Raw genomic sequence first — 25,397 nt, forward strand, 5'->3', positions numbered from 1 at the left:
TCCGGCGTGTATACGCAAAGTGCGTGCACAGTACGGGACTGTGTACGCTAACTGGGGACAGAATACGAAGGTAAAGGATTTATTACAGCGGCCGCAACGGCTTCAGTTACAGTGTGCAATAGGGGTTAGTGGCTGCTTTCCAAGAAGTCTATCGAACTTCTCAATGGCATCCATCAATAATTAGTAATCCCGTAGTACTGTGTGTATACCTATCCTGCCTTCCTTGTCAAAAGCTAAATACAGTCTATGGGAAATGAGGTTCTTCCTTATTCAGGAAATAAGGCCAGGAGTATATGGATTTGGGGCCTAATTTAGACCTGATCGCAAAAGCAAAATCTTTCTCTAATGGGAAAAACTATGTGCATTGCAGGTGGGGCAGATGTAACATGTGCAGAGAGAATTAGATTTGGGTGGGTTATAATGTTTCTGTGCAGGGTAAATACTGGCTGATTTATTGTTACACTGCAATTTAGATCTCAGTTTGAACACACCGCACCCAAATCTAACTCTCTCTGTTACATCTGCCCCCCCCCCCCGCAGTGCACATGGTTTTGCCCATTAGAGAAAAATGTTGCTGTTGCAATCAGGTCTGAATTAGTCCCTTAGTTTTGATTACGATTTGTATTTCCCTGCTATATTCCGAGTTCAAAAACATACATTGAGACTTTTGGACCTTGTTCAGTAAGGCAAGGATGGGGAACCTTCCGCCCTCCAGCTGTTGAACTACACATCCCAGCATGCCCTGCAACAGTTTTAGCATGGGCAAACATCAAAACTGTGGCAAGGCATACTGGTACATGTAGTTCAGTAGCTGGAGGGCCAAAAAGGTTCCCCATCCCTGCAGTAAAGATTGCAAATTTGGCTTTTTAGCGGAATTTGCAATCCTTTCGTTCGCATGCTGGGGCCAGCTGATAACAAGGTAAGCTGTCCGCATCCCACCCACTGCAATCGCGCTGAAATTGCGGCACCATCGCAATTTCAGATTGATCACAAGAATTATGGAAGAGTTCTGCCAGCACAGCCTGGCTGTGACAGCAGGTGGCCCGGAGCCATTTTGAAGATGGGAGCGTGCGTCTGGGAGCATGTGTCGTCATGCAGCCGACAAGATAACATGCTCCCCTGTTTATGCCGACACGCTACTATTTCCCTGTCACCACCCCCGCAACGCCTGTCAATCAGGCCCTTCGGATGCACCAACGGGGTGACTGCAAAAATTCCGGTTGGATTGTGATTTGCGATTGAACCTGAGTTTTCCCCTTTGCACTTACAAAGGATTTCAGTTTGGTGAAATGAAAGTGGTGATTAGAGTGGTGTCTTACAGTCTTCAGGCTATCACCAGTCCCAATATCCTTAAAAAGGTCTTTATCAGCTCTTTTGGATTTGAGTATCATTGTATCTCAGGTTTATAGGCTAAAGAAGAATAAGGAGACAGAAGTGATTTTCCTGAAGCTTTTTATTGCTATACAGTGTCTTGGTGAGAGAGTCTCCTTAGGACACATTTCACAACCAGCACAAGACCTACAGCTACACCAATCAGACTGACGGACACAACGGCCACCAGCACCCACAGTTCTAGAGGCGTGGATCCTGCTGTCATTCTGGAAGCCTGGCTTCGGGCTACACCAGGGGCTGGGTTAGACTCTGCACCGATCACCAGAAGAGGCCCCAGTGTGGAGAGTCCATGTTCCTGCGAGTGATCACCTGCAAGAGGAGATGTTCGGCTTTAATATGAGCAACCAGAACATCTAGTAGAAGTGCAACATTTACCCAGCGATATTAGGCACTGGTAAGAGGTTCAACTTGCCTGGGACAACTTACCATCCACTCATTGGTACTAACACCTTGTATTCATTAAGGTCACCATAAAATATTATGGGATACGGTCATTAGTTCGACATGGCTTAGGTAGACAGTCATTAGGTTGACATGATCATTTGGTCGACATGAGTTTCTCACATTTTTTGGATTTTTTCATTCTTAATCCATGTGGACTACGATTGGAACAGTAGCCTGTGCCAAGTGAAGAGAGTCATGCGAGGGGACACTGCACCAATTGGGGTTCCCCATCACTTTACGAAGAAAACAATGCCAAAAACAGTCAAAAAACCCATGTCGACCTAGTACATGTCGACCTTCCATGGTCAACCTAATGACTGTAGACCTAAGTTGTGTCTATCCAACGACCCGTACCCAAACATTACCAAGAGCTATTGCTATGACTGGAACTCTATGATGTCCAAAACCTAATTCCAAGGTAGTGAATGCCAAGCGCCATTACAGGTAGAGAGACTATGGGGTCTATCCATGAAGCAGTGAAAAGGGTGGAGAAGTGAGCCAGTGGAGAAGTTGCTCATGGCAACCAGTCAGTGTTGAGGTAACATTTCTAAAGTTCATTCTATAAAATTATACATAGTTGCCATGGGCAACTTCTCCACTGTTCCACTGCTTCATGAATAGACCCCTATGTGCTTTAGCAGTGACCACTCAGACAGACCTGGGAGAAACCCCTAACCATCTGAAGTGAGGGTAATCCTCCTAGAATTATCTGTGATAAAAGGGTTCTTTGAGAGATATAACATACCATCCAACTAACAGCCTGTAACATGACAGTTAAGAGCCGATTGGCTCTCCCACTTTATCTCTTTAAGGCTTAGTACTTACTGTAGACCCCAAAGACTGTTTGAAGAACAAGTCTAGCCATAAGTCCTTAGTGACTCCAGTGTCCGCAGTATAGGAGATGCCTTTACCAACTCTAGACCTGGCACCACCTTTGATTTAGGGCACGTGGAAGCCTGGCAGTGTATAAGTGACTCAGCAGTGCCTGGTAACATCTCACCATCTCAGAACTCACCAACTTCTCTCTGCCACCTTCCTCTTGGCCTTCCGTGGATCGGCCCCCATCTGCTCTGTCCAGTAGTCACAGCACAGTTCCTAGTGTCACAGCATTGGCAGATGTTATTGGAGCCCTCCACAGTGGACCACCTAAGAAGAAGAGTGGAGAAGTCAGTCAACAGACTCATAAGACCAGTAACGTGTCTCAGGGGTCTACACAGTGTCTCACCTGCTAGAGGCTTTGCTGTAGGAACAGGCTTTGTTCAGTGGATCCGGGGTCTGAGAGGCTGCAGCAGCCCTCAGGTAACAGGTGATATAGATCTAAAGAAAGACAACAAATTACAGTGTAGGAGTTAAGCAGAGAGAAGGGAGTGTGGGGCTTCCACTAGGAATGCACTGAACCATGAAGTTATTTTCCTGCACAAAGGCTGGCCAGACACCTAAAGATTATCTATGCCACCAACCCACTAATATCTGGAAAATGTATGGGAGCAAGTGAATCACCCATTTTTAAGTCTGATAACTACGTACCTACCCTGCTCCTAAGCATTGGACAGGTAGGTTATGAAGGAGGGGGGGGGGGGGAGAAGACTTTTTATTGGGGGGGGGGGGAAGAGGGGGTACCAAAAGCATGCCATTGGACCGCATCGAACTGGAGGTATTCAACATAAAAGTCAGCAGCACCTACACGGGTAGGCGGCGAAGAAGCAGCTAGCAATAGTACATATGACATGCTTGTAATCTCCACAGGTTGCTATGGGGAGTGACTTAGTCATGGAAAAGCTGTGGGATTTTGGGAATGCTGAAGGAGACACTTTTTTTTCAATAAAACTTTATTAGTACATAGACGGAGTTATCTGGGAGTGTGGTAAACATAATTTACTGCAATATTAGACATTAGTACATCCCGCCCAACGTCTCTGCAACAGTTTTCTGGCATTTGGGAACATGCATTACCAGATTTTAGTTGGGTGGTTGCAAAGATAAATCTTAAAGTGCACGGCTAGCTTTAGCTATTGGTTACAGGATTTTGGAGCATATTTATCAAAGTGATTTTGTGAGAAATTCCCCCAACAAGATATTTATCAGAATGTAGGGCAGTCCCACTATTTTAGATCACAAAAACAGTCCCCCCCATAGTCTTCTAAATTGGGAATTTTAACAAGCTCTGGAATACAAGGCTTTTTGCAGCACGGCCCCGTTGGCCTAATGGCTATTGCATCACTTCTCATCACTGACCCATACACAGCCCAGTGGCCATGCATTACACTTGCTGGGTCCATGTTCTCTGTATTCTGTGCACTATTTCTTTCCTCTCAAAATTAACACCAGGCCCCATCCTAGAAGATGTAACCAGTAGGGTGTACAAGTCCTCACCAGAGAGACATCTCTTCCAGTGAACCGGAACGCATCAACCATGAACTGGAGCTTGTCTGGTTCAGATCTTGGGGATATGAAGGCAGAAGAGGAATCTTCTTGCTGACCATCCACCAGGCACCTGTAGAACACATTGGTCAAAGGCACAAGGTGGAACCACAAGATCAGCCTAAACAGTAACCTGTGGAACATACCCATTGTAAGCAATGAGAGCATAATTAGGGGTGGACTGGACATCAGGAGACAGAGTGGCCACACAGCTATCCACAAACAGCATCATAGGGACGTGGTTCTGAGTGTCCACAGAGGCCTCTATGTAGAACATGTCCCCCAGCGTGAAGACATAGGAAGGATTGGGAGCGCTCCAGTCATCTGTAAGAAAATCAGAGGATTAGAAGAAACCCAACCAGACCCAGCACCATCGTACTGTACCCCCCCACCTCACTCACCCATCATCAGCTGCAAGGAGAAGGACAGCCTCTCTTCTGAGGACACGGTGGTACTGAACGGAACCCATGTTGGCTCAATGGCATTGCTGCTCACATTACCATGTCTAATTAAAACAAGACAAATGGTCCTTGATCAGATCCATCTACTGTATATTGTTAGAAGCCTCAAACAAAACATTTGAGATTATACATGGACGGTGGTAATGATGTTTGTGCAGGTCTTCTATACTGTATGGCTCAAAGGTTATACAGTAGATGTCTCACACAGTACTAAGATAGTGGCAATTATATTGAGCAGCAGCACATCAGGTTGATGGACAGAACTCCCTGGGTCTTAGTGCTTAGCATATATGAACAGTGGGGAGATTATGAACAGATTTCATATATGGAATGAGACTAGCCACAGACACAACTATGGCTCACTGAAGAGGTAAAGCCACAACCGTGTCTATAGTAGAAGATACATTACTAGTTGTGATACCAAGTTGACTTCATCCAGAATATTCATTGACACATTAAAAGATGCCTAAAAGACAGCAGCACTTAGTAAGTCACATCTGCTGTGGGCGAAGCCACATTTTCTAGAATAGTGCAGCAACAGTTTCAGAGATTCTCAAAGTTTCCTTCCAATGAAACGAAGACTGTAACACAACCCTACTCCGCATGCAGCCTGGGGCAAGGTATATTAGGAGGCCGCCTTAACCAGAGAGCCTCCTTGTTCAAGGATGTGTGGTAGACTTATGTTATAGCTCATCTTCACTGCCTCGGAGGTCTACAGGCGCACAGAAGACATAGTATTATGGCACAGGAGCACAGCTTCTCCATTGCAGAGCAAAGCTGAGAGTCACTAGTGTGGCAGCTCCCACTCATTAATAAGATACAATCCCCTCCATTCCACAAAGCCACACTCACCGGGGGTAGAAGCACTGGATGGGGACCACGGCAGGGTTGGACCTGGTAATGGGGACACTGCTGGAGGGCTTTGGGTTGTACGACAGACTGGTTGTGTAGATCAACGAGTCTGCGGTCATCTGAGAACAATATAAGATTATTATTATTATTATTTACACCCAGTACTACTGTACATGCAGATCAGTTCTCCCTGACTGAACAGAGATTATTCTACTACAAGCCATGTCACTGTAGCAGATACAAAGGTCCCCTATGCTATGTTTTGTGAGTTTAGTACATGGTAAACAAGGGTTATAGATTACTACAGTAAGAAGGTGTGCCATCTAGTGGTGACTAAGTAACACTGCCAGTCTGCACCAGGGTCTGTCACTTCCAGCAGGATTGCAGGAAACAGAGTTTGGGAATTTGGAACAACCACATTACCAAGGTCAGGGTTATCCAGCTATGGGGGAATGACAAGTCCCAGCATGCAAGAAGTTACCAAGGAATGCTGGAACTAGTAGTTCTGCACAGGTTTAAATACTAACGGCGCCAACTGCTCACTTCATGCAGCCACATGGAGCCAGAAATGTCAGACAACAGCTGGTACAATACCTGCCAGGCAGCCGGACCTCATACACGTTACACGAGAGGTTTACATTCAGCAAAGGCGACAATACATGACGTACACTACACAAGGACGCAGCTGTAGAAGTGTAATAATCACAATAAGTGTTATATCCCATGAAAACTATTTGTAAGCTTTACCGCAATGCATAATGTTCCCCACATACGGTACGCTACTGCAACGCATATCAGGGATTCAATATGTATTACCAGCGGACGGGATGTCAGCTATCAATATACCAACAGCGGAATCCCGCCCGCCAGAATGCCGGCAGTGGAGCGAGCGTTAAGAGTCCCCTTGCAGGCTGCAGGCTCAGTGGCTTGCTACAAGATCTATTCCCAATCCAGGTGTGCTGGGATTCCGGCTGGTGGCACTATTGGGATTCTGGCGTCTGCATCCTGACAGCTGACAAATTAAATGCATCCCTATATCAGATGTATCCACTGTGCCCCCCCCGGCACAGCAGTGCACATAGAATTCTATAGGGCTGCAGTTTTCTAGTACGCCGCAAGCTCCGGGAAGTTAAACTTAGGAGCTCCTGCATTATAGGCAACGCCATGGGTGTAGCTACAGTGACTGTCATTGCTATGGGGCCCTGGACGGGTCATATACAGTAGTTGCCCACAAAATTCCCAGAATTGCCTGCAAAGCAGTTGGATTCAGCCGGTGGCCAAGCCTAAATGGGGTGACAATCCATTTTCAGTGAATGAGGTGTGTATTGGATGATAGAATGGCAACTTGGCATAATCTGAACTGGGCACTGTAATATGGTATAATATGTACTGGGGCACTGCAATGTGGCACAGTATGAACTAGAGGTACTATAGTATGGCATAATATGAAAGGGGGAGCACTACAATGTGGTATACAACAAACTGGAAGAGGGGTGTTCCACACCCACTCACATGGGGTCTATGTACCAAGCCTTGGAGAGTTATAAAGCGGATGGAGATAAAGTACCAGCCAATCAGCTCATAGCTGTCATTTTTCATACCCAGCCTGTGACATGGCAGTTAGGAGCTGAATGGTTGGTACTTTATATCTCTCCATGGCACATTTTATATATATATATATATATAATGCATTGGGGACACTATGGCATAGCTTGAAATGGGGAGGGGTACTGGAGGACTGTGTGGTACTAGAGCATCACTAGGGAGCATACAGTGATCCGGAGCATTACTATGGAGTATAAAATAAGCCACTGCTGCAGAGAAAGGGACCTCTCTAGAAGCAACAGAATAAGGGACCTTTCCAAATGTTACTATGGGGCACATGAAATTCTGGCTATGCCCCTAGAGGACAAGGCCTATAGAAGCCTATGTTCCGGGAGTTCTCAATGCAGTGGATAGTTCTATTGGGAGAGCTGGCCCTGCAGGTAAGTATCCATACCTCCCAACTGTGCCACTTTCAGAGGAACAGTACCACCCATGGCCGCAGTGTTCCACAGGGGGAAAAGTGTGTGTATGGGGGGGGGGGGGGGGTGTCACTGCTGATACCGTACGTATTTGTAAGCCGGGGGTGGTGTGGGGTTGATGGCGAGCAGCCTAGTAGCCCTGTGCATCAGCTCTTGTGAATAAAAAACCCTGACCAGATATCCTACTAGACCAAAGCTAGGTTTTACCCCCTTTCACTTACCTGTACTGCATTCCCACACTCCTGGAGGCCAATCTCAAAGACCACACTGGTATCAGTGCTCTGGGGACCAGGATAGCAGGGCTGGGGCCCAAGGCTCAAGTCGGAGGCCTTCACCAGCTTCCCATTGCCATACAGGTCTCTCATCACAGTCACCACCATCATGTCCTCACCACACTGCACACGGATAGGAGAGTTCTGGGGTGGTGCCAGCTGTCTAGACTGAGCAGCTCCTCCATCATACCTAACAGGGGACCCCCATCCTGATACAGGCTGAGCACCCCATCTGGAAGACCCCAGGCCAGACACTGGCTGAGCACCCCCTCTGGAAGACCCCAGGCCAGACACAGGCTGAGCAGCCCCCACATGAGAACCTCTAAGAGAGCCCCTCACAGAGGCCTGGTGATGCCTCCACCAACTGTCTGACTGCCGCCTAACCAAGATACGTTCCCTGACACTGGCAATTCCTGAACCATTAACCAGAACCACCAACAGCAGCCAACTCCACCTCACACACAACCCCATTCTGTCTGCAGAACAAACAGCACAAGGCCAAGAGTTCAGGGAACATCCCATTATACCCCTCCCCAGCTGCTAATACCCCCACCTGGGGCAGGTGATTATCACTCTCACCTGACTCCTCTCACCAAAGATAAGGTTGTCTAGCAGTATTTATGATTTACATACAGTAATATCTATCTATCTATCTATCTATCTATCTATCTATCTATCTATCTATCTATCTATCTATCTATCTATCTAATTAACCTGAACCTGAGCTGTTTACTGTATACAGCAGTACTGCAGAAGCATTCCTGCTTGTACACAGGTGACTAGTAATTTTCTCACCTGTGCAAAATACAGTTTGAACTTTTGCCAACACACATACGCACACATATATATGTATGTATGTATGTATGTGTATGTCATACTAGACTACATGTGATTTTGTTATATTTGTATTGGCATGTGCTTTATCTGGTAGGTAGGGCATGTAGTGTGTAATCACAACCACACAATATATTGCGACAATCTTTCCTCTGAATAAATCACCTGACCCCCACCCCCCACCCCCCCACTCCCCCCACACACACATTTCCACCCCCACTCCTCGGCTTCTCTCCCACACATAGGGGCTCATTTATCAATGTGTGATAAATCTTGTTGCGTCTGATAAATGGCCAATCAGCTCCTAACTATCATGTGTTTGAAAAATGACAGTTGGAAGCTGCCTGAGTTTTATCACTCGCTGATAAATGGGCACCATAGTCTGATTTGCGCAGTTTTCAGAGTGTGTGCACAGCAGATTTGTATCCCCTGCACCCCAGAACGTCTATTATATTTGGTAAGTTTTCCCCCCCCTATAAATGTACTACCAAACAGATATATGTGTGTACAGCCTTGTAGATAATGCAAAGTTATATATACTGTACACCAGCAGATGACTCAAACTATGAACAGCCAAGTTCAGAGGTTCACAAACTTGGAGGTCTATTTACTAAGCCTTAGATTGAGATAAAGTGGGGAGAGATAAAGTACCAGCTAATCAGCTCCTAACTGCCATGTCACAGGCTGGGTATGAAAAATGACAATTAGGAGCCGATTGGCTGCTACTTTATCTCAGTCCACTTTATCTCCATCCAAAGCTTAGTAAATAGACCCATTGGTCCGCAAGGCACTCTAACAGTCCAGGTGTTAAGGGTATCCATGCGAAAACTCACAGCAGCAATCAGGTCTGAATGACCCCCTGGGTCTGTTAATGTAGCACAATATAATATGACATGGAAAAAGCCACAGCCGCTGCATTGTAGCACTTCCTATGCAGATTCAGAGACTCAGTACAAGTGTGGCATGTCAGATTAAGCCATACTTGCCTACCTGACCCTCTCCATAAGGGAGAAAATGCTCTGTTCCTGGACTTTCCTGGTAATGTATGATTGCCATCACCTGTGGTGAAACACCTTTCTTATCAATTGCCTAGCTCACCACAGGTGATGGCAATCATACATTACCAGGAAAGTCCAGGAACAGAGCATTTTCTCCCTCATGGAGCGGGTCAGGTAGGCAAGTATGGATTAAGCATACCTTCCAACATGACCCTCTCCAGGAGGGACAGAATGCTCTGCTCCTGGACTTCCCTCTTAATCTAGGATAGCCATCACCTGTTCTGAAACACCTTTCTTATCCATGAACCTGTTCAACACAGACGCAGACAATCATAAATGAAGAGAAAGATCCAGAAGCAGAGCATTGTGTCCCTCCTGGAGAGGGTCATGTTGGGAGGTATGGATTAAGCAGCACCATCTCCTGGTGTGTTCTGGTCACATTGTGACTGAGATACATTTTTAGATTTATGGGGAAATGTACTAAGTCTTGGAGAGTGATAAAGTGGACGGATGGAGATAAAGTTCCAGCCAATCAGCTCCTAACTGCCATGTTACAGACTCCAGTAGGTGATCAATAATGTTGTAAGATTAAAAACTGTTCATTTAATAATAATGAATTCTATCCAGGAATCTTTTCTTTTGCGAGAGGAGTCAGGTGAGTGTGATCATTACCTGCCCCAGGTGGGGGTATTAGCAGCTGGGGGAGGGGTATAAATGGCTGAACCCTGCACTCCTGGCTTTGTGCTGTTTGTCCTGCAGGCAGAATGGGGATGTGTGTGAGGTGGAGTTGGTTGCTGCTGGTGGCTCTGGTTTATGGCTCAGCATTTGCCAGTACCAGAGAGCATGTTTTGGTTAGACGCCAGTCAGATAGTTGGTGGAGGCGTCACCAGTCCTCTGCAAGGGGTTTGCCTAGAGGATCTCATGTGGTGGCTGCTCAGCCTGTGTCTGGCCTGGGGTCTTCAAGATGGATTGCTCAACCAGTGTCTGGCCTGGGGACTTCTAGATGGGGTGCTCAGCCTGTGTCGGGATGGGGGTCACCTGTTAGGAATGATGGGGGAGCTGCTCAGTCTAGACAGCTGGCACCAACCCAGAGCTCTCCTATCAGTGTGCAGTGTGGTGAGGACATGATGGTGGTGACTGTGATGAGAGACCTGTATGGCAATGGGAAGCTGGTGAAGGCCTCAGACTTGAGCTTGGGACCCCAGTCCTGCAGTCCCAGCCCCCAGAGCAGTGATACCAGTGTGGTCTTCAAGATTGGCCTCCAGGAGTGTGGAAATGCAGTACAGGTAATGATGGACTGTGTTCTATGTTGGTGTGATGTCTATTTGCCTGGTGGTTGTCCCCTAGTGTCCTTGTCTCCTGTCCATTACTATGGGTTAGTATAGTAACTTGGGCACAGGATTCCTACTGACGGATTGTGCTTTATGAAATGTCTTCCTATACTATAACTAGTGCACCCTGAGTGTAAGTCTCATGAACCTTCCCTTACAAAAGGCTCTGGTACCTGCTGAGGCTCATACTGAGTGCTGGTCACCAGTGGCAGGGAGCTTGAGTGCACTGATTATGCTTCCATTCTATGCACATTGTCTGAGTAGTGCACATGGGTGTAGCTAAAACATTCTGGACCCCATAGCAACACTTTGAAGAAGCCCCTGTCCCAGTGCTTTTAGAAAGACATCACTCTGCCACATAATAGGCCACACTAATGTAAGTCACAACATGCAATACAGTACCCCTAATTCACACCATGGCATAGTACCCCAGTTCATATTGTATAACATCATAATGGCATCCAGTTCAATTTATACAACACTAAAAGGAACCGGCCCATGGGCATAACTAGATATATTGTAGACAACAAGGCAAAAGTTCTAGTCCCCCTATGTATCTCCCAATGGTGAAGTGTATAGAACATGTGTAACAGGGAAGGTAGCCCCTCTTGGCTCTGGGCCCCATAGCAGCTGTACCTATGGTAGCTACACCCCGGTAGTGCACCTGTGGTGGTAATTGGCAGAAGGATTGTGTGGTGGCCAGGTCAAAAAAAAAATCACCCTTTATCCATAGACTAGATTCTACAGATAAGACAGTCTCCAATGGAAGCTGAGGTCTGCCTTGTGATCTCCCTCCTGGGCAGTGATGCAGTGTCAGGGGAGTATAGCCCGGGCTGGGGAACATTTATGACGTGTCGTCAGTGTGCTAGGGTAATGTGTAACCGTGAGGTATACTCTATTCGGGTTGCTGCAGATGTGATATGGGGCAGGCCTTACTATGGTGTAGTTGGTACGCTGTGTATAGCGTGCTGTTCCTGGGCACTGGCTGTCTCTCAATACCTCATGAGGAGATGTAGTTACTGTATATGACCAGCGGTTAAGATACCACTGGTCAATACCGACCCCTATATCCTGCCTGCTCAAAATATGAACAGTCAGCATGCTGACCAGCAAGGACTATTCGCACTCGTGCTGTCCACAACACCCGTAGGGTAGAAATAGAACCTGTGGTGAGCACAGCTCACTACCAAGCCCTCAAGGGGCTTTTTTTGCACTCAACACCCCCCCCTCCCCTCCCCCTTCAGGTATTCTGCAGCCTAGATATAAGGTGTGAGGGCAACAGATCTTTCATTAAAGACTGTCCCTGTATAAGAACTTCTGGCATTACCAGGGTCTGCAGACCGGGTGATGGAGAAATGTCTCTGCTTTGTCCTACAGATGATGGCAGACTGGCTGATCTATACCACCTCCCTGACCTACACTCCAACATCCCTCAGTGGTGTTCCCATCATCAGGACCAACCCTGCTGTGGTTCCCATCCAGTGTTTCTACCCCCGGTGAGTGGTTGTGCCCAGAATTTGTTTAACTTTTTTTTTTGTGTGACTTAGTTTATGGGTTCTCTGCTATGGTAGGATAATGCTATACTTGGCAGTCTCTGAGGGGAGGAAGGGAGGGGGTGGAATAGTGGCCTGTGACAGCATATCACACCCTGGATAACATCACAAAGTGTTGGCCAACACAATGGGGGACTAGGTATTCTTCATGAGACTTTTGTGAGGCACAATTCCCTTCTGGTGATGGGAGGCTGCAAGACGAGAGACTTATGGTGTCAGGGTTGTATGAAGGTGGTGACACTTGTGTCCAGCAATGTTCACCACTGAGAAGTGACCTTGTAGGCTTAAGCCAAGCACCACCATAGAAAAAGACACTAATACTGTAAGCCTGTATTACTTTTCTGCACTACAGTGTATGAGTGAGAGAACGCTGGAATATAGTATTATCCTGTCTCAGTCTGCTGACCACATTGTGATCTCTTGGATCTGAGAATGTAGGCGTAACATCTATCTGCACCACTTCACAATCATAGACAGCTGGTAGAACTGCATCAAAACAGACCTAAAGTATGATGATGCTGCAAGTAACCACTGTTGAATGTATGAACATGGCTGTTTTCTTCTGCCTGTAACATTGGACCACTGATGGTGGGTTTATTAATCTTGTGTAGACATGGAAATGTGAGCAGCAATGCTATCAAGCCAACATGGGTTCCGTTCAGTACCACCGTGTCCTCAGAAGAGAGGCTGTCTTTCTCCTTGCAGCTGATGATGGGTGAGTGAGGTGGAAGGTACATTATGGTGGTGCTGGGTCTGGTCTCTTCTAATTCTGATTTCCTTACAGATGACTGGAGTGCTCCCAGACCTTCCTCTGACTTCCAGCTGGGGGACATGCTCTACATAGAGGCCTCTGTGGACACTCAGAACCATGTCCCTATGATGCTGTTTGTGGATAGCTGTGTGGCCACTCTGTCTCCTGATGTCCAGTCCACCCCTAATTATGCTCTCATTGCTTACAATGGGTAAGCTATACAGGTTACTGTTTAGGTCGATCTCTTGGTTCCACCTTGTGCCAATAACTAATGTATTCTATAGTTGCCTGGTGGACGGTCAGCAAGAAGATTCCTCTTCTGCCTTCATATCCCCAAGACCTGATCCAGACAAGCTTCGGTTCATGGTTGATGCTTTCCGGTTCACTGGGATAGATGTCTCTCTGGTGAGGATTGGGGTTGGAAATGCCAATACCTCCTCAATAGGAGAGAATGTTGACTGTGCCTCTTCTATGCTGTATACATCTAGACCTATTGTCTTTCCTTTGTCATGAGCTGTGTATCCTCTCCCTCCCCAGATCTATATCACTTGTACGTTGAGAGCTGCTGCAGCCACTCAGGTTCCTGATCCCATGAACAAGGCCTGTTCCTATGTGAAGGCATCTAGCAGGTGAGGATGTCCTACTGTAGCTTCTACAACTTGTATAAATCAGTGCATGTGAGGATAGTGTTATAAATTCTGCTGTAGCTGAGATAACTGTTCAGCAGTAAGTGATACTTGGCAAACTTAAAGTATATTGGAAACTTTAGTCCCTAGAGATCTACTTCATAAGAGCAGCTAAAATGGAAAATGAAAAGCAAATCGCTATAGACAGTAAAACCAATCCTAAAGTTTTTTTAAATACACGAACGGTAAAAGTTTAAAGGAGAATATAGGTCCATTAAAAGATGAATTCGGAGAATTGATAAATGATGATGAAATAAAAGCGGAAATACTGAACAAATTCTTTTCATCAGTATTCACCAGTGAAGAACTGATGGTGGGAGTAGAGAATAACAATTGTGACAGTTAATGATTCATGGTTAGATACTTGTTTAAGCGTAGAAGTAGTCCGGGAGAGTAAGCAAAATTAAGATTAATAAATCACCTGGTCCTGATGGACTTCACCCGAGGGTTCTTATGGAGCTTAGTTCACAACTAGCACGACCCCTATACTTGATTTTCAATTAGATCAGGCATGGTACCGAAGGATTGGCGTATTGCTGAGGTAGTGCCATTATTTAAAAAGGGATCCAAAAATCTTCCGGGAAACTACAGACCAGTTTAACATCTATAGTGGGGAAAATATTGGAAGGAATTCTAAGGGACGTCATACAGGAGTATCTAAAGTCCGCTAGAATTATTAGCAAGAACCAGCATGGGTTTGTGAGGGACAGGTCATATCAGACTAACTTAATTAGCTTCTACGAGGAAGTGAGCAATAATCTTTATCAAGGAAAAGCAGTGGATGTGGTCTTCCTAGATTTTGCAAAAGCCTTCGATACAGTTCCTCATAGGAGACTGATTATCAAATTAAAGGAGATTGGCCTAGGAAAAACTATTTGCACATGGATAAGCAGCTGGTTGGCTAGCAGGGTACAGTGAGTAGTGGTCAACGGGAAGTCTTCAACCTGGTCCCCAATAGTCAGCGGAATACCACAAGGGTCTGTACTCGGACCACTACTGTTCAACATATTTATCAATGACCTAGAAATAGGCCTGGAAAGCAGTGTCAATCTTTGCAGATGATACTAAACTGTGTAAGGTAATTAATTCAGAATTGGATGGGGAGTCCTTGCAGAATGATCTATCTAAACTTGAACTCTGGGCGTCTAAATGGAAAATGAGGTTCAATACAGACAAATGAAAGGTTATGCATTTTGGGACTAAAAACAAACTTGCATCCTACATATTAAATGGGGAACGCCTAGGGGAAACAGAGTTGGAAAATTTGGGGGGTATTCATTGATAGGCTTAATAACCGTACACCATGTCAAAACACAGTAAAGAAGGCCAGTAAGGTGCTAGCGTGCATAAAAAGGGGAACTGAGACAAGGGACTCGGATGTAATCATGCCGCTATATAAGGCGTTGGTATGTCTGCACCTGGAATACTGTGTTCAGTTTTGGGCACCATTGTATAGACATCAGTGAACTCGAAAGTGTTCAAAGGCGAGCTACTAAATTGTTTAAATGCCTAGAAGGACTGGACTATAAGGAAAGACTTACTAGGCTGAATATGTATACACTAGAAAAGAGGTGCCTAAAAGGAGATTATAATCTTCAAATATGTAAAGGGACATCACAAAGAGTTATCAGAGGAATTATTTATTAAAACGCAGTTTAGGACACGTGGGCACTCGCTGCGACTGGAGGAGAGTTCCGAACGCAATGGAGGAAAGGGTTCTTCACTGTTAGGGCAATCAGGATGTGGAATTCCCTGCCAGGGAAGGTGGTAATGGCGGACTCTGTAATTGGATTTAAAAAAGGAATGGATAAATTTCTGAATGAAAGCTATCCAAGGTTATAATACTTAAAATATCAATGTGGTTAATCCAGGGGTAACATGAGTTATAGTAGCTAACTAGTCATAAAACATTATTTAGCAAGTATGTAGAATCATCACAACTTAAAACAGGTTGAACACTATGGGCAATTTGCCTCTTCAACCTCAAATACTATGTAACATACAGCATATAGCATCAATTTCTTCATACCTCAGTCACTCAAACAAGTATGAGGCCCTACTATCACTATCTCTATTGTATGAAAGGAGTCTGTCCATACAATTAATTGATTCTATATAGCAGGAATGAAGAGTAGCTTTCTCAATAACATCTGTCTCCTTAGCTGGACAGCTGTAGATGGCTCCAATGCTATCTGCCAATGCTGTGATACAAAGAACTGTGCTGGTACATCCAGGAGATTGGTATTGCCGTTTGGGAGACCAAGAGTAATTGGCAAAAGAGAGCTTGTGGATGGTGAGTTGCAGACCTTATTCTTGATGTTCTCCTAGTTAAGGTTGGGTAGGCAGCTATTGTATAATTGGATCACAGGAATGGACCTTGCATATTTCTGACCATTCTTGGCCCTAGGTGGTTGTGAGTGGCCTGGCTGTAAAATTTGTATATCGGCAGTAAGTTTGTTTAGCCTGTGGGGATGCAAAAGTGTTGTGTAGTCAAGGGGCTATACTGATTAATTGGTGGGGGGGGGGGGGGGGGTATACTGACCTGAAATGGGTGACTGGAAGCAAACATTGTTAACCATATGTAACATGAGACATGGATGTTAATGGAAGCTGCTGTTCTTCCCTGCAGGCTCATCTACTGGAGAACATGGATTAGTGACTTTGGGTCCTCTGCTGGTGGTTGGAGCAGGACATGTCCAGGCTTCCAGAATGACCATAGAGTCTGGGCATCTGGAACAGTGGATTCTGGTGGCCATTGTGTCTGTCAGTTTGGTTGTGTTGCTTGGCTTTCTTACATTAGTTGTGAAACGCTTGATGAATACACATGCTCTTGTACAGGATGCAGAGAAATAAAATACTTCATTACCACCTTATTCTTGGGTCAATATGTTTTGGCAAAGTCAAAACAAGCCAAACAAAATAGGTCAGACTTGTGTAATTGCTGTATAACCATCAACAATGCCAATTTAGAAACAGGTGATCAGGTCACTTCTGTGATTTCATCTCCTGAGCAATACGTATCTAACTTGGCCACGTGTGTGTGGGCAGTTATCTGTTGGGTTAATCCAGTTAGCTGCAAGGCCCTCATGGCAAACTGCAGCTGATCTAAATTCCATTCTTGACAAAGAAGGGGAGAGGGGGAAACCAGAGCACGGGTATGTACAGTAAAAATGTGGTGGCTTGCAGTAGGGATCAAATATTCCACAATGTGCCGGAGTTTAGTGTGGTGCAGGGCTGCAATCAGAAATTCTGGTGCCTGGGACTCACAAAATAGGCAGCCCCCCCAAAAAAAAACACTCACTCATCACAGGCTGGCTGGAGCTGTAGCAGCCTGGTCCCATGTAGCTCTGCACACTTTATGACCAGATCTGGCCTTGTTACAGGAGGGGGAGAGTATGCTGCAAGCTTCTGTTGAAAAGTCTTGGCCAAAATGGCAGCTGCCTTAGAGGGGATGGTTATTAAAAATACTAAAGGAGGCCCCTCTAGTATTTTTAATAACGCTCTTCTGAGGCGGTGGCTTTTTTTTTTTTTTTTTTTTTTTCTTTTCTTTCCTTTCACAATAGAACCTTGCAGCGGCTTCTCCCCCCTCATTTGACAATGCCGGAACTCTGTAATAAACTGGGTGTAGCCTTGCGGATGGTGGCATGAGCGGCCCAGGCCCCCTCCTCTGTTAGAGAGGCAAGGCCCGGGAAATCAGTGCCTGCAGCACCCCCCCTTAGGGTGGGCCTGATGTGGTGCTCTCTTGAGGTACCACCCTCAAATATCTCAGGTGGAGGTACTCCCATAAGTGTATATGTATATACGAAGAGGCAGAGAAGAGTGGGTTTTTCTTTTTCTTTTTTTTTTTTTTTTGCACTATTTACAGCTTAAAAATTATCATTTTATTAGCCTTCATTAAAAGCGGGGCGCTTACTACATACAGAGAAACATCACATTTAACATAGAAAAGGGTCTTTCTGGAAAAAAAGTGGATACAAATTAAGCCAGCCTTAGGGGTATATTCAATTGAAGTCGGATCCATTCCGACATTCATTTATCAGAAAGGATCCGACCTGGGCTACTCAATGACATCTCAATTCAACTTTTAAAGTTGAATTGAGATGCGGGATGGGAGACGGGGGAGAGCTGCGCTATATAGAAGCTGCTGCAACCCCCTGTCTCCTTCACTCCCCCCTCAGTCTCTCCCTCTTCCTGTCCCTGTATCACAACTGCCGCTCTCGGCAGCGTCCACCCTGCTCCAGCAAGTGACGTCTCGCTTGCTGTAGCCGGGTGGACGCTGCTTTGAGCGGCGGCTGTGACATCCTCTAGCACTGCTCGGCTCTCTCCATCTCATTCGACTTTTTTTTTTTTTTTTAAGTCTAATTGAGATGGTTGAAAAGGGGGCCAAAACCTGTCAGTTTTGGCCCCGTCTTCAGCACAAGCACGGGGATCAGCAGCTATACCGCCGATCCACGTGCCTTTTTGACATGGCAAATTCATCGACTTGTCGGAGAATTTGGGGTTATATTGAATAGGTCGGAACCCCTTCCGACCTCAAAGTTAAAAACTGACGTCTTCTCGACATACGACAGCTTTCGACTTCAATTGAATATACCCCTCAATGTAGCCAAGAAAAATATATAGGCTTAAATAAGCCGAGTTACTGATAACTGAAGAGCAAATCCGGGTGGTGTCATATTCTGTAAATCATAATGGAAACAAATGTTCCTTTTGTAACTTGGCACCACAACCGACAGTCCTGATACTGTATAACAGACCAGTGCAATTATAGGTTATAACAATATCTTGTCACACTAGTATTATCATACAATCACAGACTGCCAGTTTCAGTGTTCACAAGATGTATACACTTGTAACAAAATCATATCTGAAAATATGTATGGGGATTATATGTAATCACAGGGCAGGTGGTGTGTGGGGAGCCTTGTATCCCTGAGGTGTAATTATCAGGATAATGTTCAGGTGTGGGGACAGATCAGGCACTCACAAAACACCACCTTCCCTGTGATTACGTATAATCCCCATACATGTTTTCTGATGGGATTTTGTTACAAATATATACATCTTCTGAACACAAACAAGCAGTCTGTGATTCTATGATAATCCGTGTGACATCTTTGTTATAACCTGTATTGCACTGGTCTGTTATATACCTCTCTCACATATCCAAGGCTGGATCCCACCCGGGAATTGGAAACAGGGCCTTCCCTGGTGGGATCTGGCATTGGAGGCTGCTTGCTGGCTTCCCGACCTGGCAAATTGCCGGTCCATTGCTGTGGAGGTGGTGCTGGGTGATGAGCTCATCTCCACACTGACTCTCCCTGTAGTAAATGGGTCTGGGATTGCCTTGACCCAGGAATCCGCTGACGCGGTATTCAACCCGGGAATAACACTACTTTATTCATGGGTTGAATTATCAGGTCAGGCGACCCGGGAATTCTCATGGGGCCCTTTCACACCGCACACTGACCTGTGTCCACCCGGCAATATGCCAGGTCGATACCGGGTTATTTTTGCGATGTGATAGGGGTAATACGGTATCAGAACTGTTGGTTGTGGTGCCAAGTTACAAATGGAACATTTGTTTCCATTATGACTTACGGAATATGACGCCACCCGGATTGTTTATTTTCACATCTGCCCTGAGTTATCAGTAACTTTGCTTATTTAAGCCTATATTTTTTTTTGCTACCATGAAGATTGGTTGTCTGTAGACAAAAAATTTTTTTTTTCAGAACTTTTTTATGTTAAATGTGATGTTTGTCTATGTATGTAGTAACAGCCCTGCTTTTAATGAATACTAATGATGCAGCTTAAATTAGAGTGCCACGAAAAAAGTGTCTTTTCATACTACCTGTAATTCCAGTCTTGTAGGCTTTTTTTTTTCCTGGACAAACCTAGTATTTAAAAAAGAAAAGGGAAAGGAGCCATATATAAATGGCAGATTTAATTCACGTAGAACAGAGGTTCTCAAACTCTGTCCTCGTGGGCCCACACAGTGCATGTTTTGCAGGTAACCCAGCAGGTGCACAGGTGTATTAATTACTCACTGACACATTTTAAAAGGTCCACAGGTGGAGCTAATTATTTCACTTGTGATTCTGTGAGGAGACCTGCAAAACATGCACCGTGTGGGCCCCCGAGGACCGAGTTTGAGAACCTCTGATGTAGAATATCAACTCACGCTAAAACAAGGGTCTTAAATAAAGGACTTGCATTGCTGTACACAAGTTCATTTAGAAGGAAGTTTTCTGTACTGTGATTGTTCTGTATGACTTACAGCTAGTAAGATGCAATTCTCCAGAGTCCTGTAGTCATGTTGCTGTATTGTTATAAGCAAATAAATGGAATTATAGTGCACAGGGCCAGATAAAGGGGTGTATTTAAAAAAAAAAAAAAAAGTGAATAAGGGTGTCTTCACACTATCTTAGTATCGCTTAAATACTGATGCTGCATTCAGACTGCAAAAGCCGGATCCTACCCGGTAAGACAAACGTGTACTTACCGGGTGGGATCCGGCATTTGCACTCCGCTGCTGGCTTTCCGACCCAGCAATATACCGGGTCGGTTGCCATAACAACGGAGCGCGCAGCAGCAGCGGGGGTGGAGGTGGCGTCGGGAGATGAGCTCATCTCCAGCGCCGCCTCTCCCTATCTTGTGAATGGGAACCGTGTTGCATCGACACGGCTCCCATTCACACCGCACCTGACCTGGTAATCAACCCGGGTAAAACCCTTCTTTTTTTACCGGGTTGATTTACCGGGTCAGGCGGCCCGCTAAATCGGCCAGTGTGCTTTCACATCGCACACTGACCCGGTTCGACACGGCAATATGCCGTGTCGGTACCGGGTTATTTGTGCGATGTGAAAGGGGTCTTAGTAACTAAGGTTGAAAAAAAAGACAATTGTCCATCGAGTTCAATCTATTTGTGGTCTCCTATGCAGTCTTATTATAGGACTAATGTATTAAAGGACTTTTGGAGCAGTTTTCTGAAATTACACCAGCTACAATGGGCGTAATCGCAGTAACCATTGGAACGTCCCTACTTCTGCCCAGCGGCCTCTGCTTTCCAGCAGAGAGAGCCGTGCTGTGACCTGGCTCAGGTAGGTAATTGGCTATGTAACAGGCTGACAAGTTTAAAAAAAAAAAAAAAATTGCCAGTCCCAGGAGCCTGTGCCTGGTGCTCCAATGTGGGCTGCCCATTATCAGGACCTATGCACTGCTGTGATGCCCTGGTGCGGTAAAGTGATGCTGCAAAATAGCAGCTTAATCTACAGCAGTGGGGGGGTCACAGAAGCAAACAGGATCTGATGCCTGGCAGGAGTACCAATCGCTGGATCTTGGGGCTGGTAAGTATGTTTACCGGTGGAGGGGGCTGTGGTGATGGGTGTTCCCGGTGGCACATGCACAACAGTAACTCGGGGGTATTTTCTGAAAAATACTGTGATAATGCTGCAGGGACAGTGCTTATTATAGGAGCCCCTTTTTGTGGAACCTGGTTCAGTTGCACCATTTGGAAAATCTCTGGTGCCCCCCCTTGTCTTGATGCCCTAAGCAGGTGCATATTTTGCTTAATCCAACACTGACCATTGGTGCACTAGCTAATGAGGGACAGGATTGTGTGTGGGATTTATACTGATGTAACGTGTGCACTTCTATTACATGAGGAGGAACTAATATTGGACACTGCTATATACACATGCTCCATGCTCAGTCCAATAAAAGTGCAATGGAGTTTAAAAGAAAGTCTGATGTATGTGCCCTCTGGTAACGTGCAGCAACATACAGTGTGTGAATTGCAGCATTCGACATTCCCAGGAAAGCAACAAATATCATGCTTTCAATAAATGCTGCAATGCTTGTGGCAAAGAAATAATTTTCCATGCAGGAGCAGGTCAAAGCCCCAACCCTACCCTACCCCCCCCCCCCCCCCCCTCCACACACACACACACACACACACACACACACACACACACAGCAGATTCTGAGATTTCTTTACCAGATTTAAAGATTCCACCAGTCTTGCCCCATTAGATATGTTTCGGTGATTGCCAAATAATTTTCAGCAAATACATATCTGCCAATCTTGACAGGCTGATTAGTTTACTAGAAATGGTCTGCTGATTGTTACCATACACTAGCAATCTACAGCCCCACTTGCTCTATGAAATCCAACATGTTGGGAGACCTGATTTAACAATACCAGTTGATTTTTTTTTTTTTGGTCTGAATCCACGACCTGTGAACCCCACACAGCGCAGATTTATTTGCACAATCCTCTGCAAATTGCCCCAACTGACCGCTGATGTACAGTATGTGGGCCTTAAAGCTCATGAATGACCATGCCATCAACATCAAAACGGACACTGGCGCCAAGTGAACCATCATGGGAACTCCTTCAGCACACAAACCCCAAAACACCTATTGGGTGCTCTCCTAATGAGCAGGGTCATGCTGCAATCCACAAACTTCCAGCTGCAATTTCATATAGTGGACAGTGATATCAAACTGCTCCTAGGTTTGCTGGACAGCATAAAATGGGGGTCAGTAACTTTAAGTGCTGGAGTACATGTCATTCAACATGGTGTTCCAGAGTTAGGTGACTGGGAGTGTCCTAGTAGTCATCACATGCGATTAGAGGAGACTGGTTCTCCGGGACGTGTGCCACAAAGAACAAAGTGATAGCGGAGTTAAATCTCATGACACCATTGGACATGATTGTTCCAGTGGTGGATGCTGCCCCAAAGGTGTCAATGATCCTGTGCATCTGAACCAATCTCTGATGAGAACATATCAGCCCCTCAGATCAAGGTACATGGTGGTCATTCTGACCCGTTCGCTCGCTGCCGAGCGAACGGGTACCCACTACACATGCGCCGTAGTGCACCGGCGCATGCCAGATGGCCGAAGGCTGTAGCGGGGCTGCAATTGCCTCTGCCTGATTGACAGGCAGAGGTGGTCGCTGGGCGGAATGGCGTTGTTTGGTTGCCGTTTCGTGGGCGTGGTCCGGCCAACGCAGGCGTGGCCGGACCGTACGGGGAGTGGCCCGCAGCAGCTGCTGCTGCAGGCTGGGGAGTGACGAGTAGCTCCCGGCCAGCGCGCTAAAGCTGCACTGGTCGGGAGCTACTCTGGAAGTGCAAAGACATCGCCGCTGTGCGATGCTTTTGCACTTCTGTGGGGGTCCGGCACTGACATGCGGGGCGGACTATCCCTATGTTGGGTGTCCCCCCGCATGTCAGGGTGCGGCCGTGGGCGGATTAGAGAGGTACCGGGGGAGTGAGGGGGGGGGTGGGGGGTGTAATTGTGCGGCCACGGGTGGGACACACGGCCGGCAAAAGTTAGGAGCTGCAGGGCTGGTAGACTGTCCGGATCTCTACAGAAGGGGGGTGGCCACGGCTGCAGCAATCTGCTGTGGGGATCCTTTGTGCTACTGGGCTGCCCGGTAATTAGTAGCCATCAACGGTTGGCTGCTGCTCCAGAGATTTTAGCAGGGCAGCCCTGGCAATAGGATACTGTGGGGGGGCCGCGGCTTTTGGGATTCTGGTGCAACTGGGCTACCCGGCAATTATGAGTCGGGGGGGGGGGGGGGATGCAGCTGCAGAGATTCTGTAGCTGGGCAGCCCCGTTAATACGATGCGGCTTTAGAGGGCAAAGTTATGTCTTCTAAAAAAGCCCAGTTTTTCGGAAGTTATCATTTCCTGATGGGGGCATGATGAATCATGAAACAATTGTGAGAGAATACAATGAGAATTGAAAAAATTCTCATTTCACAATTTTTTCATGATGAATGACCCCCTTGGTCTGTTAATGTAGCGCAATAAAATATGACCTGGAAAGAAGCCACAGCCGCTGCATTGTAGCTCTTCCTATGCAGACTCAGAGACTCAGTCACACACAGATATACAAGTGTGGCATATCAAATTAAGCAGCACAGTCTCGTGGTGCGTCCTGGTCACATTGCGACTAAGAGACATTTTCAGGTAAAAAAAAGCTACAAAATAAAAACCACAGAGAGCAAGCAGAGTCTCGCAGGACCTGATGTGCCGAGAGGGGCTGTTTACTGGGACTGCAGCACCAGCGTATGAGGAAACATGTAATACCCTCATTGTGTTCATTTAAAAGAGACCCCACTCTTTTTTTTTTTTATTAATTAATTGTCTCCCCACATAGCCAGAGCATCCCCACAGCCCTGTAGTAATGACAGGGCTGAACTTTGACCCTCTCAGCTCTGGACATGGAGAGTTTGGCACTATTCAGCATGCCGCCAGGAACCAGAAGTACGGGGGCCCCCCGCTGAAGTCTGCCTGCTTCCCAGCTGAACTGTCGCCAGGGTCATGAGGACCATCTACGCTGAGAGAAGCGGAGGGGAAGAGCTGACAACCGCAGCCAGCAGCGTACCAAGGAGCGGAGATGGCAGCGCTGGGAGGACCTAGGAGACCCTGCCTGGGGAGAAGAGCTGGCCACGTCAGTGCCAGCAGGGATGGAACGCGGAGAAGTGACGCCGCTGGCTAGAGACTGGAGTGCTGAGCCGGAGAGACCGCAGCCCGTCCAGTGTAGCAGCGATGACCTCCGTCCCCTGGATCTCGAGGAGCGGCAGCTGGCGTAAGGTGATGGGTGCGCAGGCACCGCGAAGAACGACCCCGGGTAGAACCCCCACCCCAGTGAGGACCCCTGGCCGCCTGATCAGAGCGCACCGCGGCTGGAGCAGAGGACCCTGGACAGCAAGCGAGAAGATGGCGTGGACCAGCGGCGGGAGGACAGAACAGTAGCGAGGACCCGGAGAAGACCCTGGCGGCAGTGCGGAAGACAGCGCAGAGTGGAGAATGAGCAGCGGGTGCATCCCCAGTGCGGTGCTCTGCATACCGGGTGGCGCTGTAGATGAGGAGTCGGGTCGGAAGTGGCTGAAGAGCCACAGCGTGTGGTGAGAACACTACAACCCTTCCGCTGCATTGCTCTGCCCCTGATTTACCCTTCCGCTGCAACACTCTGTTAATGGGGACATATAAAAGGGTGTAGGCTCCCCTCACTTCTGTGCTTTTGCGTACAGTTATTTTACAGGGGTAGGCTGCCCTTAGTTCACCTGTGGCCCTACATACTGTTATAAAAGGGGTGGCCTCCCCTTATCTCTGGTCACCCCAGTAAAAAGTAGAGATGAGCGCCTGAAATTTTTCGGGTTTTGTGTTTTGGTTTTGGGTTCGGTTCCGCGGCCGTGTTTTGGGTTCGACCGCGTTTTGGCAAAACCTCACCGAATTTTTTTTGTCGGATTCGGGTGTGTTTTGGATTCGGGTGTTTTTTTCAAAAAACCCTAAAAAACAGCTTAAATCATAGAATTTGGGGGTCATTTTGATCCCATATTATTATTAACCTCAAAAACCATA

General features: G+C 46.6%; 2 protein-coding genes across 2 annotated transcripts; one reads left to right on the forward strand and one right to left on the reverse strand.

The window, feature by feature from the left end:
- Window positions 1–1,435: 1,435 nt before the first annotated feature.
- On the reverse strand, window positions 1,436–8,380 carry LOC134935920 (zona pellucida sperm-binding protein 3-like). Its single transcript, XM_063930774.1, has 8 exons — window positions 7,816–8,380; window positions 5,571–5,689; window positions 4,659–4,762; window positions 4,404–4,581; window positions 4,210–4,330; window positions 3,062–3,153; window positions 2,852–2,982; window positions 1,436–1,701 (listed from the first exon to the last, which is right to left on the reverse strand). Exons 1-8 carry the CDS (start codon window positions 8,335–8,337, stop codon window positions 1,460–1,462), a joined length of 1,509 nt encoding a protein of 502 aa, XP_063786844.1. The 5' UTR covers window positions 8,338–8,380; the 3' UTR covers window positions 1,436–1,459.
- A 2,051-nt stretch (window positions 8,381–10,431) lies between these two features.
- LOC134935921 (zona pellucida sperm-binding protein 3-like) lies at window positions 10,432–16,892 on the forward strand. Its single transcript, XM_063930775.1, has 8 exons — window positions 10,432–10,984; window positions 12,407–12,525; window positions 13,194–13,297; window positions 13,367–13,544; window positions 13,618–13,738; window positions 13,871–13,962; window positions 16,182–16,312; window positions 16,649–16,892. Exons 1-8 carry the CDS (start codon window positions 10,463–10,465, stop codon window positions 16,870–16,872), a joined length of 1,491 nt encoding a protein of 496 aa, XP_063786845.1. The 5' UTR covers window positions 10,432–10,462; the 3' UTR covers window positions 16,873–16,892.
- The last annotated feature ends 8,505 nt before the right edge of the window (window positions 16,893–25,397 follow it).

This window comes from Pseudophryne corroboree, chromosome 6 (assembly GCF_028390025.1).
Source record: "Pseudophryne corroboree isolate aPseCor3 chromosome 6, aPseCor3.hap2, whole genome shotgun sequence".
Classification (NCBI taxonomy): domain Eukaryota; kingdom Metazoa; phylum Chordata; class Amphibia; order Anura; family Myobatrachidae; genus Pseudophryne; species Pseudophryne corroboree.

What these genes read in the sequence shown, in the direction of transcription:
- LOC134935920 (XM_063930774.1), bottom strand. Translation starts at nt 8,337, where the DNA reads ATGGGGTTGTGTGTGAGGTGGAGTTGGCTGCTGTTGGTGGTTCTGGTT. An exon ending in AGTGTGGGAATGCAGTACAG is followed by an intron (nt 5,690 to 7,815) that starts GTAAGTGAAAGG and finishes TATTGTTCTCAG; the next exon opens with ATGACCGCAGACTCGTTGAT. An exon ending in ATCCAGTGCTTCTACCCCCG is followed by an intron (nt 4,763 to 5,570) that starts GTGAGTGTGGCT and finishes TGTTTTAATTAG; the next exon opens with ACATGGTAATGTGAGCAGCA.
- LOC134935921 (XM_063930775.1), top strand. Translation starts at nt 10,463, where the DNA reads ATGGGGATGTGTGTGAGGTGGAGTTGGTTGCTGCTGGTGGCTCTGGTT. An exon ending in ATCCAGTGTTTCTACCCCCG is followed by an intron (nt 12,526 to 13,193) that starts GTGAGTGGTTGT and finishes AATCTTGTGTAG; the next exon opens with ACATGGAAATGTGAGCAGCA. An exon ending in TATGTGAAGGCATCTAGCAG is followed by an intron (nt 13,963 to 16,181) that starts GTGAGGATGTCC and finishes CTGTCTCCTTAG; the next exon opens with CTGGACAGCTGTAGATGGCT.